General features: G+C 45.9%; 1 protein-coding gene across 2 annotated transcripts in view; it reads right to left on the reverse strand.

The window, feature by feature from the left end:
• Positions 1-702: 702 nt before the first annotated feature.
• Positions 703-21,250, reverse strand: part of ELF2 (E74 like ETS transcription factor 2) — a 189,479-nt gene continuing 168,931 nt past the window's right edge. For both annotated transcript variants that reach the window (XM_082263655.1, XM_082263656.1), the window contains 4 exons: positions 16,902-16,988; positions 11,086-11,278; positions 3,753-4,082; positions 703-1,642 (listed from right to left, as the gene is read on the reverse strand). In XM_082263655.1, the coding sequence (XP_082119781.1) occupies positions 1,015-1,642; positions 3,753-4,082; positions 11,086-11,278; positions 16,902-16,988 (1,238 nt within the window). In that variant the 3' untranslated portion in view covers positions 703-1,014. The remainder of the gene's footprint in view (positions 1,643-3,752; positions 4,083-11,085; positions 11,279-16,901; positions 16,989-21,250) is intronic.

The raw sequence follows: 21,250 nt of genomic DNA on the forward strand, positions 1-21,250 counted from the left end.
AAATGAACTCATGCGTGCAGTGACCTTTTCAAACAGATAGCAAAAATTGAAATGTATGCATGAATTGTGTGACAAAAGCATGTTACCCATAAAGACTTGCTTGCCTGCTGCTGTTGTGTCCCCAATCTCACCCCTCTGTTGCATGAAAGGTGCTCAAAAATGCTTGCAGACCATCTCAGCCACAGATTAAAAAAAGTCAGACTTTTATCTACCATATAAAATATGTTACAGTTAATTCTATGCCAATACTGTGCTAGGTACAAGATTTTCTTCCATAGTTCTATAATATATTTATATATAAAAAGATTGCTTTACACAAAACAAGCCATTAGCTTATTTCAAGAAAAAAAATAAAAATAAAACTGACTCAGTCTAAGGCTTCCATATGAAATCTGCTTTCTATTAACCCAAATCTCATTTGCACTTTTCATTTCACAAACTTAAACGGGAGTCTCTTATCGATCACTCTGCATGCTTGCCTTGCAGAGGTTTTAACATAGCACCGGTCAAGAGGGCTATTTGTACACAGTGGTATAAATTGCTGGTATTAAAAAGAAATTATATATATAGTAAATATAAAGCAATAATAATAATAATAATAAAAAAAGAAATTTAGAAAACAAAAGTCAAAATTTACAAATTGCCACATTGACCTAATCTTGAGTTTCTACTTTGGGAAAAACAAACAGCCACTCTGAAAAGTAATTTTAGTGTTCCACTTTTTTACTTAATGTAACCTAAAAAATATATATATATATATTTATGTATTAATGAACGCTTTGGTCCCTTTTCGTTTTTGTTTTCCTTAGCTGTAATTTTATGTGTTGTTAGAGGCATTTTTCCATTAGCGTGTGGACAAAAACTCCAGTAAAATGTTAATTTCCTTTAAACTCCGCATATACACATTGTCTGTCTTGCTTTAAAGTCTCACAGGACTTGAACCTCCTCCTTCACCTCCAGAAAATAATGTTTATTTTATTGTCAGTTTGACCAAAACACAACGGATGGAATGTCTCATTTATCACATACAACCGTCCCTTCTTGTTTGACAGTCACTGGCAAGGTAAGACCAGAAGAAGGAGCACTGACAACCACCACATGCGTTACTGTTTTGCCTGCGTCTGATGATTTGTCGTCTTTCATCAATTGAAATGTTTTCATTTCTCCATCCGGCCTGCTCACCACTATGTCCGACTTCATGTCAGGTCCTTTAAAAAGGGTACTGATGACCCGTGGTGGTGTCTGGCAACGGGCTTGTTGTGCTGGCATTGCTAGTCTCATAACAGGAGTGCCATGGGCAATTGACACAGGAGTAAGTGCTCTGACAGTCAGTGGGGTGCCCACTAGATTCAAGCCTGTTGCGCCACTCAGGTTAGGCTTTGTTTGCAGATGACACTGGGTGAGCTGAGTGGTCGGGATGGTAATGATTTTGGCAGGCTGCACCGTGAACTTGTCACTTTCCGTGGAAGCTGGCATCATAGTAGGTATGGTCTGGATGACAACCTTCTGTGCTGTAGCAGTTGTGGGGCTGGTGTTCGCTATCAAAGGGTTTCCAGGGTTCATGGACTGGACGGCCAATGTAGATATCTTCTGTCCTAGGGAGGTCATCACAACAGGCACTTGCATTGCAACACGGACAGTCCTGTTACAAAGAAAAAATAAGATCAAAAACAGAAAAAAAAAAAAAAAAAACATTTAGCAGCGTAAAAATATCAATCATATCAAATTTCAGCAGACTCCCTATTAAATCAATTTTAAATTACATACTATCAATACTTAGACTTTTATACTTACAACCTTGGTAATATTTTTTTTCACACAGTTTATAGTGTGAAACTCTAGGGGCATAAAAATTAGACAGCTTATAGGAGAACTATTAAAAACCCAACTCAAGGAATTAAAAGAAAAAAAAAAAATCTAACCCTGTAATAGAGCCCCTCTGCACTGCAAGGGTTAAATGTTTATTAGGTCTAGGGATTGAGGAACAGGCATTAAAACTGATCCGATCCCCCACTTCAGGGCTACTCTCCCCAAAGGCAGTCTGTGGGAGGCCCCTCAGCGTCACCACTTACAACCCATGACCATTAACCCATTGTTAGTGGGGGAGGAGATAAGGACGTGACCTTCACTGTGATACGCAAGAGAAAGTAGTAGGAAATCTCGCCAATGTGAGAGAAATGTTCCTTTTAAGTTGGCCATACATTATACAATTATCTTGTTCAATTTTCTTTAGAATAACCTTCAACTATGTAATGCAAGGGCCTGCCTCTGATTGCACACCAATTAAAAGTGTTTAAATTTGACCTCATAATACATGGTTTTGGTAAAAATCTAAAGGAGAATTGTACAAGAAAACTATATAAACGCATGGCCTGCCTTAGGACTGTTACCCAAACGAGCTAGAAAAATATCGAAACGTTATAGCTTTAAATACACTTTAAATCCCATTTAGAAAAAAAGGAAACTCTTGCAAGTAGTACCAAATAAATGATGTACACTTGATCCCACGGCCTAGATCACATGGTTTCTAACTACCAATCATTACTGCAGTGAATCTACTGTTAGCAGTGAGATAAAAAATAATTAAAAAGGCTGCCCTCCATATATACGACATACATATACTGTCACAGCTGCCAGGTTTTCCATCTTCCCCCGGTCTTTCTTCCGGGTTTGCATGTTCTGGCTGCTCGAGTGGCCGGAGCCACAATGACGTCACTAATGCCAAGCTCCAAAGCTCTGAAGGTCCGGCTTGGTATGCTTGACCTTCAGAGCACGTGCTTCGGTGATGTCACTGGCTGAATCCAGGGTGAACATATCCTAAACAATGGACGTTTAGGAGATATTCGTTTTACCTACAGGTAAGCCTTATTATAATTCATAAAACAATATTATATAATATATTCTAAATGCATCCTGCATTTTTGGTACCAAAATTTCCACTCGGTGCACCTCTAGTGTTAACCTTACCTCACCTGAGCGTTGATACATTTCAGAGGCTAAAAATTATTATTTTGGCCAGTGAAATAAATTAACGCTCATGGGCTTGACACACCTAAATGCGTTTATTTGAATCAAGCCCTTTTTCTGCCAAAACACTGCTGCCAGGAGGAAAGGTGACTAAGAGAAATAGGCAAACACCCCTGAGAATGAGGCCTATACTTCAGATCACTTAAGACCCTGTTCACACTGGGGCAACCTGTCAGGCGACACAAGTCGCTCCGACTTAGAAAAAGGGTGCGGAGCTTCTTTGGGGCAACCTGCATTGACTTCAATTTTATGAAGTCCGTGCCGGCCGCTCTGAGGTCGCGGTGCGAGCTGCGCACCGCGACCTTTGAGGTCGCCCCGGCAAGTCGGATCGCCCCAGTGTGAACGGGGTCTTAATGTTCAGATTATGTTTTTTCGATGACAGCCGATGACATAAAATGCATCAAATATGGACCACAAGCAGAGCTTTTGATTGCTCAATTCCACAAACATTACCAACAAATGTGTAAGAAGTGGCTCAGTGGAACTGTGGAATTTCCCTTACAATGCATGCATTTAACTAAATAAAATGCAAAAAAAAAATCTATGCATGGCTAGGGTAGCACAGAAAATGATAAAACAAAGAGGAAGGGTGTGCTCCTACTGGAATGCTGAGAAAATGGTCAAAGGACTTCACAATTAAAGAGCCTTAAGGGGAAAATTAGGAATTTTTACACAAGGATGAGAAAGAAGCCAAGAAGGCCAAGAACGGGAATTTGAAAGCGGACCTTTGCGTTGGGGTTGGTGTTGTGCTGGTAGGGGAGTTAGGTGATGCTTCGTTTCCAGGAGAAGTCAAGCTGACAAACCGAGGCTTCCTGGGTGAATTTAGCTGGGTGGGGCTTTTTTCCAGCCGAGATGGCATTGTCATTTTAAGAATTCCATCAGTGGGCATAGATACACGCTCCAGAGACTTGTCATCTGCAGAGGACACCAGCTCTTCCACGCAGGATTCAGTCTTTTCATCTTCTATAACCACTATATTCTTGGGCATCTCCTTGAACTGGTACACCAGCCGCTGACCTTCCACCTTTGCTAGAATTCCTCTTTGATAGTAATACCTGCAAAAAAAAAAAAAAAATACAGGAAAAATATCTGTATTTTAGATTTTTTTTTTTTTACTATACAAAACATTTGAAGCAAAAAAAAATAAATAAATACAATAATCTACCTTAGTATACATGATATTAAAGTGGACCTTTTGTTAAAAAAAAAAAAACTGCAAGTAGGAAGGCTTCTACTGCAGTGACCATTTCAATTCAACAATGAAATCTTTCGCATAAGAAGCCTCTACAGATGGAACCTTGAGTTGAGCAAGCTCAGCTTAATGTACAATCTTAAAGAGGTTGTAAACTCGTTTTGAGTTTTTTTTTTTTTTTTACACCCTGCAAAAGAAGGACATGAGCTAGTATGCATCGCATATTAGCTCATTATGCAATACTTACCTCAGAACGAGCCCCCGCAGTGCCGCTCACTCACCTCTATGACGGGCGACATGTCTAGTCGCCCGTCTTCCGGGATCGCGGCATCCGGCCATCTGATTGGCCGGAGCCGCGGTGACGTCACTCCAGCGCACGCGCGCTAGAGCCGACAGTCACGGCACGGGGCTCTGAAGGAACGGCACGATCGGCCGTTCCTTCAGAGCGCATGCGCCAGTGACGTCACTGGCGACATGTAAGGTAAATATCTCCTAAACGGTACATGTTTAGGAGATATTTACAGTACCTATAGGTAAGCCTTATCATAGGCTTACCTATAGGTACAAGTTGTAGAGGAGGGTTTACTTCCTCTTTAACAGGTCTTTGTCCAGGAATTAAACAAGCATATGTGCAGGAGTTACATCATCCTATATTGGTAACCAAAGATGGTTGCTAACTCTGGAAGACGACTGTGTGAAGTTGTCACTGTTGTGGAGGAAGCTTGCATCACTAGAGAGATAGCATGTACTGTAGACTCTAGCTGATTTTTTACAGTGCAAAAGCCATTTTTTCATTTAAAAAACAACCTTTGCATTTTATAAATATTAAATACATAAAGGATTTCCAAGGCACTATGGGTTATCTGAAGAGAGAGCACAGCAGATAAGAATGTAGCTCCAGTTTTCTGATTAGATCTGGGTTTAATAACCAGGGGCTCTAAGGAACCCTAGGGTTCCTTTCAGAGGTTGCTTATAACATCCAAGTGAAAGATAACACAAACATTCCTGAAAAAAAAAAAAAAAAAAAAAAAATCCAAAACAGATTTACACAGAGTTGGAAAAAAAGGGTCACCCCCCCCCCCCCCCGTCAGCCTTTAGTCTTTTGGGATAGGTCTTGACTAACTTTGTACATCTAAACTGCCCAATCTTCTTTGTAGAATTGCTCAAGTTCAGTTAAATTTGATGGTGACAGATTGTGGACTGCAGTCTTCAAGTCATTTCACAGATTTTCAATGTGGTTTAAGTCTGACTGACTATTTCTTCTTTAACCACTTACCGACCACCGCAAGTACATATACTGCGGCGGTCAGCCCCTCACAGGCAAAGTGACGTATCAGTACGTCACTAGCCTGTGAGGCTCTGGGGAGCGCGCGCGCCACCGCCGAATGCGCGCTCCCGCTTGGTCACGGACCCCCGCGCGCGTGTGCCCGGCGGACCCGATGTCCGCCGGGCACTCGCGATCGTCTGTTACACCGGGAGAAAGGCAGGCGGCTAATGTAAACAAGCCGCCTGTCATTCTCCCCTGTGTAAGAATAGTGATCATACGGTTCTGCTATATAAGACCGTTGATCACTGTTCTTACACCTCAAGCCACAGCCAATCACAGTTAGAAGCACACCCCTAGGGACACACTTAACCCCTCCCTCTCAAAAAAAGTTAACCCCTTCACTGCCAGTGTCATTTTACAGTAATGTCACTGGTAACCCCAAAAGTGTCAAAAATGTCAGTCAAGGGTCCGATCTGTCCGCCGCAATGTCGCAGTCCTGCAAAAAAAAAAAAAAAAAAAAAAATATCGCAGATCGCCGCCATTACGCGTTAAAAAAAAAATAAAAATCTTTCCCTTAGTTAGTAAATGCAATAACTTTTGTACAAACCAATCAAAATACGCTTTTTGCGATTTTTTTTTTACCAAACATAGGTAGCAGAAAACAAATTGGACTAAAATGTTAAAAAAATTAATTTTCAAATTTTTTTTGGGGAATTTCATATAAAAAAAATATTGAAAAATATTGTTATTTTTGCAAAATTGACGCTCTTTTTTTGTTTATAGCACATGATCAAAAAAAAAAAAAAAAAAAAAAAAAAAAAAAAATCGCACAGGTGATCAAATACCACCAAAAGAAAGCTCGGTTTGTGGGGAAAAAAAAAGGACGTCAAATTCGTTTAGGTACAGCATCGCACGCCCGCGCAATTGTCCGTTAAAGTCACGCAGTGCCGAATCGCAAAATAGGCCCAGGTCAGGAAAGGGGGAAAATATTCCGGGGCTTAAGTGATTAACCACTGTGTGGTCATTTTTCTGTGTGCTTTGGGTCATTATGTTGGAAGGTAAACCTTCTTCCCATTGACAACTTTCTGGCAGAGGGCAGCAGATTTTCTTTAAGAATTTGACAGTATCTTGCCCTATCGATTTTTCTTCTATCCTGAGAAGTGCTCCACTGCCGGCAGCAGAGAAACACCAATAACAAGATTATTTGGATGGGGCTCTGTACTGGACTTCCGCCAGTTTGGTGTTGAGACCAAATAATGGGATTTTTGACTTACCGTAAAATCCATTTCTCTTAAGTTCATTGACGGACATAGCTCCTGCTATTCATAACCATTGGGTTATACTGCCCCCTACAGGCGTAGGACATTAGGCAGAAAAAAATACTGTCTACACCCATGGGCAGTCCGAGGGGGGTGTACTCCCTCTCTCTGCTATAGCCACTCGGTTTTGTTGCAAGCAGTGTCAGGAGAATAATCACTCCACAGAGGGGTGGGTGCTGTGTCTGTCAATGAACATCAGAGAAATGGATTATGCGGTAAATCAAAAATCCTATTTTCTCTTTAGTTTATTGACAAACACAGTTCCTGGTATTCATAGCGATTGGGACGTCCCAAAGCAGTGTTAAACATGAGGGGTGGGAACCAAAAAAAAAAAAATTCCCATGGCTAAACATTAGCCAACCAGGCAAAAGGCGCTCAACCAAACAACTGGAACCCACCTAAAAAAAACAATACACCCTCAAAGAGGATCGGGTCCCCTTAAACAGCAGCCTGCAAAACCTTGCAGCCAAAAGGAAGCATCCACTTCATAAAACTTTGTAAAAGTGTTCACTGATGACCCGGTGGCCGCCTTGCAAAACTGCGCCACTGATGCCTGATGACGAAAGGCCCAGGAGGCACTAATTGCTGTAGTAGAGTGCGCCTTGACAGTGAAAGGAGGAACCTGACCTTGGATGGAATAGGCCTGAACCACCGTCCGACTGATTCATCTGGAAAGGGTTGCAGAGGAAGCGGACAACCCTTTCTGAGGTCCATCTGTGAACTTAAATAGATAGTCTGACTTCCTGAAAGACTCCGTAGCTGCCAGGTACACCCCAATTGCCCGGACCACATCCAAGGCATGCAAGGCAATTTCCTTTGGATGTTTAGGCATGGGAAACAGGGAAGGCAACACAATGTCTTCATTCAAATGAAAATCAGAGACAACCTTTGGAAGAAAAGACAGACAGGGGCAAAGAACCACCTTATCCCTGTGAATCACCAGATAGGGTGGACGACAGGATAAAGCTGCCAGGTTTGACACTGCGCACAGAGGTGATAGCCACCATAAAGGCCACCTTCTGGGACAGCGTAAGCAGGGGAATCTCCTGAATATTTTCAAAGAGAGGCTTCTATAGAGCTGAAATCACCAAATTGAGATCCCAAGGTGGCAACAGAGCCCGCACTGGAGGGACCAAATGTTGGACACCCTTTAGAAAGGTACGCAACAGGGAGTGTGTGGCCAAAGGTCGTTGGAAGAAGACTGCCATAGCTGACACCTGGCCCTTGATGGTACTTCAGGCCAACTTCTGGTCAAACCCCCCATTAGATCCTTCAGCACCTGGCATTCCACAGCCAAGCTGTCAAAGCCAGCGACTGTAAAGCAGGATGGAAAACTGGTCCTAGGGACAGCAGATCCTCCCTGAGATGAAGCTTCCAAGGAACGTCGGCAACCAACCAGATTGGCGTACCAAGCTCAACAAGGCCAGTCCAAAGCCAGTAAGATGCCCAGAATCCCTTCTGCTTCGATCCTGCATAGAAGTCTGGGCATAAGCTTGAGAGGAGGGAAGGCGTAAATCAGCCAAAACTGACCCCATGGGGCAAACAGCACGTCTGTGGCGTCCGTCAGAGGAGCCCTTGACCGGGCCATGACCGAGCAGAGACGCCACCGGAGACACAGCTGATGAAACCCTTATGGATGAAGGTACCACTCCCCTTGGTCCTGCCAATGAAGGGTAATCCGCCTGCGAATGTGTATAGCAGGGAGGGCTGGAACGAACAGTTCTGCCCACCTTAGAATGTTGGCTACCTCCACAGCCACCAAGACACTTCTTGTGCCCCCTTGGTGATTGACATAAGCCACGGCATGGCATTGTCCAATTGAAAGCGCACTGAACAACCCTGAAGACGATCCGTCCAATGATCCATACACTGTCTGGTCACTTGGAGTTGCAAGACATTGATCCATAGTCTGAACTCTTCCAATGTCCAGATCCCTTGAGCAGAATGCTTGCCGAGGATGCCTCCCTAGCCGAACAGGCTGGCATCTGTGGTGACCACTGTCCAATAAAAGGGGAGGAAGGATTTGCCCAACTGAAGCGCTGGAGAATGAAGCAACCATATCAGGGACTCACTCGTTCCCAATCTCAGCCAGATCTGATTGTCCAGATACTGCGGAGTCTTGTCCCATTTGGTCAGAATCTCCCTTTGCAGGGACCTCGTATGGAACTGTGCAAGCAATCGCCTGGAAGGTAGACACCATCAAGCCCAGCACAAGCATAAGTCCGGAGGGACGACCTTATGTTGGACAGCAGGAGGCGAATTGCAGCCTGAAATTTCTGGAGTTTGTCCAGAGGAAGGCGCACTCTGGCTAAGGCCGAGTCCTGAGTCTGACCCAGATAGTCACGCTTTCTGGACGGAAACAGGGCACACTTCTGAAAATTCAGAATCCAGCCAAACTCCCGCAGAGTTCATATTGTGATCTCAAGGTTCTCCATCAGAGCAGAGGGGGGGACTTTGCTCGCAGAAGGAGATCGTCCAAATAGCCCGGTACTGCAATCACAGCAAAATGACTGCCGGTCTACACAAACATGGCTGTCGTGTATAGGAATACACCAGCTACAACAAAACAAAAAACACGTGGCAACACAAGGCATACAGGGACACAAGGAGGGAGACCAGGCCTCAGGGACAGATCCAGGCAGGATGGGGGGGGGGGGGGGCCTTAGTAGGAGCCCCCACCAGGTACAACGCCCCCCCCGCACAAATGATCGACCAGTCGTCGTCAGTGCAACCCCCCCCCCCCTCCCGGCCCTGATCACTAGTAAGTGTCCTGCCCCCACCCCAGGAACAGTGGCCAGACCACCCAAACAGCCCCAACATATGTGGAGGGGAGGGGGCGGGGCAGGTGAGGGACTCGGCAAAGGGGGGGGGGGGCCAGGGGTTCCGACCGTCCCAAGGAGGGGGGGGGGGGGGTTTTGACAACTACTCACCATACCAGGAACCGGGCGGGCACTACTACAGACAGAGGTCTGGGAGCGCTCCATGGCCGGACTGGGGTGACCACTGGATATAGATTATCCAGTCCGTCAGTTGATTGTAGATCTCACAGGAAAAATAAATAAATTTGCCAGACCTAGGTCCTTACTCCTGACTAGACAGAAAAAAAGCTGAGTGGCTAAAGCAGAGAGAGTATACCCCCTGGGACTGCCCATGGGTGTAGCCAGAATTTTTTTCTGCCTAGTGTCCTACTCCTGTAGGGGGCAGTACAACCCAATGGTTATGAATTCCAGGAGCTGTGTCCGTCAATGAACGAAAAAAAAATGTAATTTTAGTCTCATCTGACAACCTTAAAATGCACCTTGAAGATTCACATGGAAAAATGTGTTATGGTCAGGGGAGATAAAATTGCACTAGTCAATACAGCTGGATAAAAAAAAAAAAAACGGCGCGTCTTCATGTCTTTTCTATACCCACTGTAAGTTCCCACTGACACCATTAATCTTTTGAGCCATCTGTAAGCAGCATTCTTCCTACTGTCATACTAATGAATCATGAGTTGTAGATGTTTAACTTTTAGCATAGGTTCCCAACACCAGAACGTTATTTCAAGGGTTCCTCTGTGTTGAAAAGGTGGAGAAAGGCTGGATTAAAAAATAAAGAGGTTAGTTGCTGTGATGACAGTGACCAAAGGCTTCTTACAGCACAGTTAAGAGCAATATTTCATAAAATCTTGACAATCTTTTTTTGCCTGAGCAATAAAAAATTAAAGAAGTACAGCCCAAGCTGTACTTTTGTGGCTCATAGAAGTGCAGTTAGATCTGCACTCTTGTGACCCGTTTTTATCTGAAAGTGGGCTAAAGCCCACTGATGTCACAGAGCCGATCCAGGCTGGGGAAAGATTGCGGCCCACATGATCGGGATCCACCCAGGAGCCTGGACCGGCACCTAGTCCAGCCTCTCAGACGCGTCACTGGGAGACTGAACTAGTCGCTCCCGCCACCCATCTAACCTGGCGTTCCTGTGAGCACCGGAGGGGCGGGGCGGAGCAGAGAGCAGTGACTGAGCAGAAAGCAGTGAGAAATCAGCAGTGTTTGATTGCTCAGTTCTCAGCCTTAGAGTCGGCAGGCGGAAGGATGCTGAATCCACCCAAGGTGGGTAGGAAGGAAAAAAAATCTCAAACTTCACTTTCAAAAAAGGAGCTCTGAATAGACAATCACCTGGATTCATGATCCTGGTTTGTAACTGCTTTTTAGTACATTATAGCTTACAAGAACATTCTTTTAACACGCGACTTGAATACACAAAAAAGATGTTAAGCCACAGCCTGCTTGCACTGTTACCTCAAGGCTCGTCCCATAGTCTCATAATTCATGTCAGGTTTGTTCTTGTGTTTCCCCCAAAGCTTTGAAACTGCTTTCGAGTCTACCAGCTTGAAAATTCCCTTCTCCCTCTGTGTCCACTTGATATATCTAGGGCAAGTGTTCTTATCCTGAAGAAGGTCTAACAGGAACTCCCAGAGGTAAGTTGTATTTCCTAAAAAGAACACATTAAAATATTATTTTCAGTCATAAATCACAGAAAAATAAACCCATAGAAGCGTCCAAGCCAAAGAAAAAAAAAAAAAAAACACAACAATTTATTCTTTTTTTTTTGTCCAATTTTTTTTTCTCTTTCTTTCAAATTTGAAATCTTCATTTTGCATACAGCGGACACAGACTAAAACCACTTAACCACTTGCCTACAGTGCACTTTCACCCTCTTCCCGCCCAGGCCAATTTTCAGCTTTTAGCACTCTCACACTTTGAATGACAATTGCGCGGTCATGCTACACTGCACCCATATGACATTTTTATCATTTTTTTTTTCACACAAATAGAGCTTTCTTTTGGTAGTATTTAATCACCTCTGGGTTTTTTATTTCTTACAAAAAAAAAAAGAAAAAAATTTTGAAAAAAAAAAAAAAAGTCATTTTCTGTGAGTAAATTTTGAAAATAAATAAATTGTTCTCCTTCACTGATGTGCGCTGATGAGGCGGCACTGATGAGGTGGCACTTATGGATGAGGTGGCACTTATGGGCACTGATGAGGTGGCACTGATGAGGAGGTACTAATATGCCGCACTGCGAGGCGGCACTGACGGGCGGCTCTGATGGGCACTGAGAGGCAGCACTGATGGACACTGACGGGTGGCACTGATGGGCAGCACCATCTGTGGGCACTGATGGTGGGCAGTTATGGCATTTCATTTCTCTATTGTGTAATCAGGGCACTGGTGATCAGTGCCCTGATTACATTTCTCTGTGTCCCCTATGAGGAGCAGCCGCTGCTCGGCTCTCCTCTTCCTCACACGGTCTCTGGGAAAGGCTGGCAATGAGAGGTGATCTCATATGTTTACATTTGAGATCAGCTCTCATTAGATGTTCCGATCGCGTGTTAAATGGCCGCTGTGATTGGCCATTCACCACGATCTGTGATTGGCTGTGTCCAAGGGACACGGCCGACAGAGATTTTCCCAGATGCGCCGCGCACCGGGAGCCTGTTACTGGGAGGCCGTTTAAAGACGGCCTCCCGGAAATTAGAGCCCGCGCTGTAGCCGTCTTTCGGCTATAGCGCGGGCGGGAACTGGTTAAGAAACCAGGATGAGTTCGAAATTTTGGCAGGTTTACACTGCTGTGAGTGGCCTGCTCCAAGATATCCCCAGGAACACAAACAAAAACAAAGGTTAATACTAATCCCCCCAAGATTTTTGACTTAACATAAAATACATTTGTCTGATGTTCATTGACAGACACAGCTCCTGATATTCATAACCATTGGGTTATACTGCCCCCAACAGGAGTAGGACACCAGGCAGGAAAGCATTCTGGCTACACCCATGGGCAGTCCCAGGGGGTATACTCCCTCTCTCTGTTATAGCTACTCAATTTGTTACAAGCAGTGTCAGGAGAATTATAACTCCACAGAGGGGTGGTTCTGTGTCCGTCAATGAACATCAGAGAAATGGATTTTACGGTAAGTCAAAAATCCCATTTTCACTTTCGTTCATTGACAGACACAGCTCCCCTGATCTTCATAACAATTGGGACGTCCCAAAGCAGTGTTAACATGAGGAGTTGGAACAACAACAAAAAAATCATTAGCCAACCAGGTGACAGGAGCTCAACCAAACAACTGAAGCCTACCTGACAAACACATTCTCAAAGAGGTTCAGGTCCTCAGCAGTCTGCAAAACCTTGCGGCCAAAGAAAGCATCCGCAGATGTCAACACATGCACTTTATAAAACTTTGTAAAAGTGTACATCGATGACCAGGTGGCCGCCTTGCAAACCTGCGTCACTGACATCTGATGACGGAAAGCCCAGGAGGCACTAAGCATCCTAGTAGAGTGCACCTTGACAGCGAAAGGTGGAGCCTGAATCACTCTGTCTCTCTAATCCATCTGAAATGGTTGAAGAGGAAGCGAACAACCCTTTTCGAGGTCCATCCGTGAACACAAAAGAAAGTGCAACTTCCTGAAAGACTCCTTAGCTGCCAGGTACAACCTAATTGCCCGGACCACATTCCAAGGCATGCAAGGCAATTTCCTTAGGATGTTTAGGTCTGGGACACAGGAAAGGCAACACAATGTCTTCAGTGAAATGAAAATCAGAGACAACCTTTGGAAGGAACGACAGACAGGGGTGAAGAACCACTGTATCCCTGTGAATCACCAGGTAGGGTGAACGACAGGATCACGCCGCCAGCTCCGACAGCCTGCACGCAGAGGTGATAGCCACTAAAAAGGCAACCTTCTGGGACAGTGTAAGCAGGGGAATCTCCTGAATATTTTCAAAGGGAGGCTTCTGTAGAGCTGAAAGCACCAAATTAAGATCCCAAGGCAGCAACGGAGCCTGCTCTGGAGGAACCAAATGTCGGACACCCTAAAAAAGGTACGCATCAGGGAGTGCGTGGCCAAAGGTTGTTGGAGGAAGACTGCCAAAGCCAACATGTACAATGGTAGATTTCCTAGCTTTCAAAAGTGTAGGAATCTATCCTTCAGCACCAACAGCCAAGCCGTCAAAGCCAGTGTCTATAAAGCAGGGAAGGAGGAAGATCTGTCAAAACAGACAGGGAAAGGAAACCCCTTTGCTGCTTTGGATAGCTTCTGAGTGCAAAAGGGCACCTGCGCCTCGGTCACAGCTTCAGCTGCGTCCTCAGTCTTCAGGTTCTCATACACAGATGCAATCAATCAATGCATCCACCAGCGCCTATTCATGCACTGTTGCAGATGTGGAGTTATCCTATCGGAGGATTCCAGGCACATGGTTGCAGACCTAACAGGTTGACCCACGTCCACAGCGGCTGAATCAGATTAAGGATCCGATGAGACCGAGGAGGCAGGGGGACTTTTTCCTAGCCTCGTCACCCACAAGCCACAACCAACCGGGACACAAGGGACTCCAGGACCGCAGTCAGTGCATGGATAGATGGTTGGGACCCGGAGGGCTTGCAGTCTCAGAGAGGGGATCAGGTGGGTAAATGTGCTCCAAAGACTCCATGAGTCACCAAGTGTTTTACACAAAAAGTGTAAAACACTGCTAAGGGGCAAGCCCCACCACACTGGCAGCACCACCCGGTCGATCCTCAGCAGAGAGGGAGAGGACCCCAGCAGACTCGCCCTCCACAGAAACAGGCACCTACAGCCAGGAGAATCTGCACTACAGGTGTGGCGATCAGGAAGTAAAATGATCAAGGAGTCAACACCAGGGGATAAGGAGGGGCTCCCACCGCCAAAATTGCCGCCAACAGGGCTCCACTGTCATGTCCACCGCTATTTTCTGGACTACAGAAACATGGCCGCCATGTATAGAAGCACACAGGCTACAACAAAAAGGCGGCACCATGAGACTTACAGGGACCTGGGAGGGAGACTAGGCCTCAAGGTCAGATCCAAGCATGATGGGGGGCCCTAGCAGGAGCCCCCACCAGGCAAACCCCCCCTTCCACACAATCGATCAGTCGCTGGCGGCACACCAGCCCCCGTCCAGTGGGGCTATGTTGCGGTCGACCTAGCGCTGAGCTGAGGTCTGCGTTCACTCGCTGAACAGATTGGGGTGACTATTGGTTCTAGATTATCCAGCCCGTCGCCCAGTCTGGCAGCTGACTAGATCTCACAGGAAAAAATCCAGGAGAAAACAATGTTCTATCTAAAAAATTTTGCCAGGACCAAAGATCCCAGCAAGGAAATCGTTTTTTGTCTGCCGAGTCAGGAGTAAGGGCCTGAGTGGCTATAGCAGAGAGAAGTAGTATACCCCCTAGGACCAGTGGGGTATTTAGGTTTTGTGCTGCCCTAGGCCTGCCTAAACTTGGGCACCCCCTAATTTAAATATGACTCACCCCTTCCTGTAAAGGCCCCACCCTTTCTCGTTTATGAGCTGCCCTGTCATCTGTAAACCACAGACCACAACCACAGTCTATCAGTACCTCAGTGCAGCCGCAGCCTCATCAGTGCAGCCTCAGGTCACTGGATTAGTAAGATTACTCCTTTCTTTTAGGACATTTGGACTTGGTGTTTGCTGCCACTGATTGCAATCATAGGATTATCTCACCTATTTGTATAATGTCTAGGAAGTCCATAGTCATTATACAATTAAGTGAAATAATCAGTAGCAGCAAACACAAGTCTAAATATCTTATAAGATAGGAGTAATCTTACTAATCCAGTGACATATTGTGATAGCACATATGAGGTGAGCAGGGCCAAAATATTATTGCCATCATATGCAATTAAAAGTCTTAGTTGTGTATGATGCATTTCAATATGCTCGCTCAAGGACAAGGATGTTTAACCTCCCTGGCGGTCTGATTATGTCCAGATTTCTGTGCTAAAAGCAGTACATTCTTTTGCATGTTCCAGTATAGGACACATCGCTTGTAAAGTGTGGTGCACTGCAGGCCCCCTGTGAATGAAAGTGCAATATATAGGTTTTTAATAAATAGTGGTTTTATAAAACAATACCTGCACTATGGAACCTATTTCCCATACATGCGAGTCACTCAAGTGTGATACGGACCTGCTGGGAGCTTTTATGGTGAAGGAGAGAAGCCATCCAGTACCCTTAAGGATTATCTGAGGCTCTATTTGACCGAGCTTAGCCGCAAGGTCACACACCTTAAGGTGAGATACCCACCTTAAGAAGGGGGGGGGGGGGGGACATTGAATTATACTTTTGGAAATTTCAGCACTTGTGATTGGGATCTGTTTCTCAAACATATGATCATGGTTATCAACTATTCAATCAAAGATACTGTCGATTCAGCATTTTGTTTCTTATTGAAGGACTTATTTCATTATTTTTATTATTATTATTTTCAGGTTCTTATATAGCGCTGTCAATTATGTGGCACTTTACATATACATTGCACATTCACATCAGTCCCTACCCTCAAGGAGCTTATTGGGTGATTACTAATTGCATTTGGATACTATCAATAGGATCACACATTGTATTGATTGGCAGTCATCTTCATGTGAAAAAAGCATACTTTTGGATTAACTTTGTATGTGCAAGGTGGATCTAGAGTACATTTGCACAGCACTTTATGTTGAATTTGAAAGTAATTTTTAAGTGAAATAAGGATACTATTGATTTAGTGTGTATACACAAAGTGGATTTGGTATCCACATTACACATTGGCACAGCACTTTTTTTATTCGTTTATTTCACTTATTTATACATATCTGAATTGTTTACATTATTTTGCAGCTTGTAAACTCATAAGTTCACATTTGTGCATGCACTTTCATTTATAGATTTATAAATGTTGGTACCCAATTATATTATGTACATTTAGGAAAGAATCCAGGCCTTTAACGCTATCTACTGAGCTGGCCAGAAACACCTCTGGAGGGAGTCTATTCCCCGAATACAAAAACAAGGCAGGTTAGTTGTAATAAAGTCAATATCGTTAGATCGACTCTAGTACAACCAGTCTGCCCACAGAATAGTCACTGTGTAGAGAATATTCTGATTGCTAAAGGATTCTAAAGTACTGGAAAAAAAATAATACTGGCACATATTATATTAATGCTTATGGAATAATTAATAAAAGGTCTGGTCTCAAATACCCGATATGGAGAAAGGAGAGATTGAGATAGTGTGTGCGTGTGTGTTACCTTTGCCTTCTCTTGGTTTCTTCTTTATACCCAATTCTGGGGATCCATTGGCAAATGTGGGTTGCTGTACCTTTGGTTTACGACCAGCTGCAAAATGGGATACAAAACATCACATGTGAAAAAGCCCCAAACTACAAAAAAAAAAAAAAAAAAATCTCTAAAAACGTTTTCCTTTTTTTTTTCCCTCACACAGATCAGATTAGGGGATTTTGATGCATATCCAATTTTATGTTTAAGTTTAAAAGGAAATGTTTTCTAAGATAAACAAACCGGCTGCAAACTGCTAATTCTGCAGTTTCTAGCTGCCTGTCATGCCCACCTACCAGCTTTAACATAACTGACTCATTAAAGACACTGACTACATAAACCTGCACAATTGTTCTGGCCTGGTAGTGCACTGAGACTTCCTGCAGCTGAATAACTGCCTGTCCTTATGGGCGTACGGGCAGACCGCTATCCGTGTCTGCAGGAGCCTGCAATATTTTGTAGGCTCTATGGTAAGAAAATAATTAAAAGCACATTTTTTTTTATCCTTTAAAATTATGTGCATTTTTTTTTTTATTACAAAAAAGGTGAATTAGCCTCCAAAAGGTATAAGACTGCTTTCACACTGAGGCTCTTGAAAACTGCCCATAAAATGCAGAGCGCGTTTCAAGCGCTTTTGAGGCATTAGCGGTGCGCTTTTTTGAAGGTCACGTGACAAAAAACGGAATTTTTGTAAAATAACCCCCATTAGTGACGAATATGAAGAGGCAGCGACTGTCGGAGGACTCAGAGAAAGGAATTTTACAGGTAAGATTTTACAAAAATTCCGTTTTCTCTTACGTCCTCCGACAGTCGCCGCCTCTTCATATTCGTCACTAATGGGGACGTCCCAAAGTAGTGTAGACATGAGGGGTGGGAAAAAAAGCAGCCGCGCCTAAAGCAACGCAGTACCCACATCAGAGAAAGGAACCTTACCAAAGTAAGAGTACCAACTGGGCAACAGGAAAACGTGCTCAACAGGAGCAACAACCCAGGAAAAACAAGTAACCTAGGGGTAAAAACACCCCAACAGCCAAAGGCCCAAACAAGGGACCCTAAGGCACTGCCGCACTAAGAACTTTGTGGCCAAAGGAAGCATCTGCCGATGCCTGAACATCCACTTTGTAAAATTTTAAAAAGGTGTGAACGGACGACCAAATCGCCACCTTACACACCTGGGCCACAGAAGCCTGACGACGATAGGCCCAAGACGTACTTAGAGACCTGGTAGAGTGCGCCTTCACAGGAAAAGGAGGAACCTTCCCCTTCAAAGCATAGGCTTGCACAATGGTCTGTCTGATCCATTTGGCGATGGTAGCAGCCGACGCCGCCATGCCCTTCCGAGGACCCTCAGGAAGGACAAAGAGAGAATCCGACTTGCGAAAGGATTTAGTCGATGACAGGTAAACCCTGATCGCCCTAACAACATCCAAGGAATGCAAAGCCACCTCCTTCAGATGCTTAGGCTTCACGCAAAGCGAAGGCAGAACAATATCCTTATTGAGGTGAAAATCCGAGATCCTCTTCGGAAGAAAAGACGGGTTAGGTCGCAAGACCACCTTATCCAAGTGAACCACCAAATACGGAGATTTACAGGACAAGGCCGCCAGCTCCGACACCCTGCGAGCCGAAGTGATCGCCACTAAGAAGGCAACCTTCTTGGACAACAAAGACAACGAGATCTCCCTGATATTTTCAAAAGGAGCATGTTGCAACACGGACAGAACAAGGTTCAAATCCCATGGGAGGTAAAGGCTCCCTCCCAGGAGGGACCAAATGTCGCACCCCTTGAACAAAAGGTGCTAACCAAAGAGTTAGACGCCACAGGGCGTTGAAAGAGAACGGCCAGGGCAGAAATCTGACCCTTAATCGTGGCCAACGCCAAACGCTGGTCCACGCCCGTTTGAAGGAAAGCCAACACTCTCGACACCGAGTACGAGCGAGGGGAATACCCCCTGGACTCACACCAGGCAAAGTAAGCCTTCCAAGTACGGTAGTAAATCTTCCCCAAAGAGGCTTTTCTAGCTTTGATCAAAGTGGGAATGACCTCAGGGGAAAGACCCCTATCCTTCAGGACCTGGCTTTCAACAGCCAGGCCGTTAAAGCCAGCGACTGTAAAGCAGGATGGAAGATCGGTCCTTGAGACAGGAGATCTTCTCGAAGTGGCAGACGCCACGGAGCGTTGACCGCCAGATTCACGAGGTCTGCGTACCAAGACCGGCGAGGCCAGTCTGGTGCCACCAGAATCACCGTTTTCGGTTCCGAGGCCAACCTGCGAAGGAACCTGGACAACAGCTGAATCGGTGGAAAGGCATACAACAGGCGATACTGATGCCAGGGCGTCACTAACGCGTCCGAGGCGTCTGCCCGAGGATCGCGTGTCCTTGCCACGAACCTTTCCACCTTGTTTAGACGAGACGCGAACAGGTCCACATCTGGGGACCCCCACTTCACGCACAACATCTGGAAGACAGCCGGGTGAAGGGACCATTCTCCCAGGTCCAGGGTCTGGCGGCTCAGATAATCCGCCTGCCAGTTCTCCACCCCCGGAATGTGAACTGCAGATATCGCCGGTGCCCCCTTGGTGGTTGATGTAGGCCACCGCTGTGGCATTGTCCATCTGTACCCGAACCGGACGGCCCTGAAGCCTGTCCGTCCAACGCAGAAGACAGAGATTTATCGCTCGCAATTCCAGAATGTTGATCGGAAGGGAGGATTACTCCTCCGACCAAGTTCCCTTGGCGGATAGAACGCCCAGAACACCACCCCAGCCCGACAGGCTGGCGTCCGTGGTGATCACCGTCCATGACAAAGGAAGAAAAGACTTGCCCCCCGACACCGCCGGGGACTGGAGCCACCACAAAAGACCCCTTCGGGCGAGATGGCTCAACGACAGCCGCAGATCCAGAGATTGCGGACGCCCGTCCCACTTGGCCAGGACCTCCGCCTGAAGCTCCCGTGTGTGAAACTGGGCGAAGGGAATCGCCTCGAAGGCCGAAACCATCAATCCCAGACAACTCATACACGTCCGGAGGGACGAGCACTGATTGTCCCTGAGGGACCTGACTTCGCACTGAAGTGTCCGAAGCTTGTCTTCCGGTAGGAAGACCTTCGCTTGAACCGAGTCCAGAATCATCCCCAAGTAGGGAAGACGACCTGAAGGGCACAACGTTGACTTTGGAAAATTTATCGTCCAGCCGAATTCCTGCAGAGTCTGAATCGTGATGGACAGGTCGTTCACCAGGCCCTGACTGGTCGCGGACCGAATCAGGATATCGCCCAGATACCCCAGGACAGAAATGCCCTGGGCCCTCAACAAGGCCAGAACCGGCGCAAGCACCTTGGTGAAAACCCGCGGAGCCGAAGCGAGACCAAAGGGCAACGCCACGAATTGGTAATGATCCTCCACAATGGCAAATCGAAGGTACCTCTGGTGACCCTCGAAAATGGGGATGTGAAGGTACGCATCCATCAAGTCGATGGAGGCCATGAATTCCCCCGGAACAAGGGCAGCCACCACCGATCACAGGGATTCCATGCGAAACTTGCAAACCCGCACAAAGCGGTTCAGAGCTTTCAAGTCCAGAATCGGACGTACCTTGCCCTCCTTTCTGGGCACAGTGAACAGATTGGAATAGAACCCCCGAAATCTGTCCCGATGAGGCACCGGAACCACCACTCCCTGGGCCCGCAGGTCCCGCACCGCCAGGTGCAGATCCTGCAAGCGCTCCGGAGTCAGCTGAAGGTTTGAGGGAAAAAATCTGCCAGCCGGCCGAGAGAGAAACTCGATCTTGTATCCAGATCGAACGATTTCCTGAACCCACCTGTCCCGAACTCGGTCCAGCCAGGGTCGAAGAAAACCGAGCAAACGTCCCCCCACCCCAGAAGCGGGTGAGGGCGCCCCTTCAGGCCGCATTGTTGTGGGCAGCGGATCCGGACTGGCCGGACTTCTGCTTACCTTGGCCTTTGAAGGGCTTGCCCTTATAGTGCGACCGAAAGGCACGAAAGGACCCCTGAGAGGGTCTAAACGAGGCATTCTTCTTACCACTAACAAACTTATTCTTGTGAGATTGGGGCAAGAGAGTGCTCTTACCCCCAGAAATACCCTTTATCAGAGTATCCAGAGATTCGCCAAAAAGGCGAGACCCCGCGTAGGGCAAATTAGCTAAAGTCTTGCGAGTTGATTGGTCGACCAACATCTCAGCCATATCAGGCGACGGTTCAAGACCGCCACACTAGAAAGGCGCGCCGCCAAAGGGACTAAATCCAAGTCTGCATCACACAAATACATGACACCCTGATGAATCTGATCCACCATAGCCAAA

The sequence above is a fragment of the Pelophylax lessonae genome, assembly GCF_965119305.1.
Source record: "Pelophylax lessonae genome assembly, chromosome: 1".
Classification (NCBI taxonomy): Eukaryota; Metazoa; Chordata; class Amphibia; order Anura; family Ranidae; genus Pelophylax; species Pelophylax lessonae.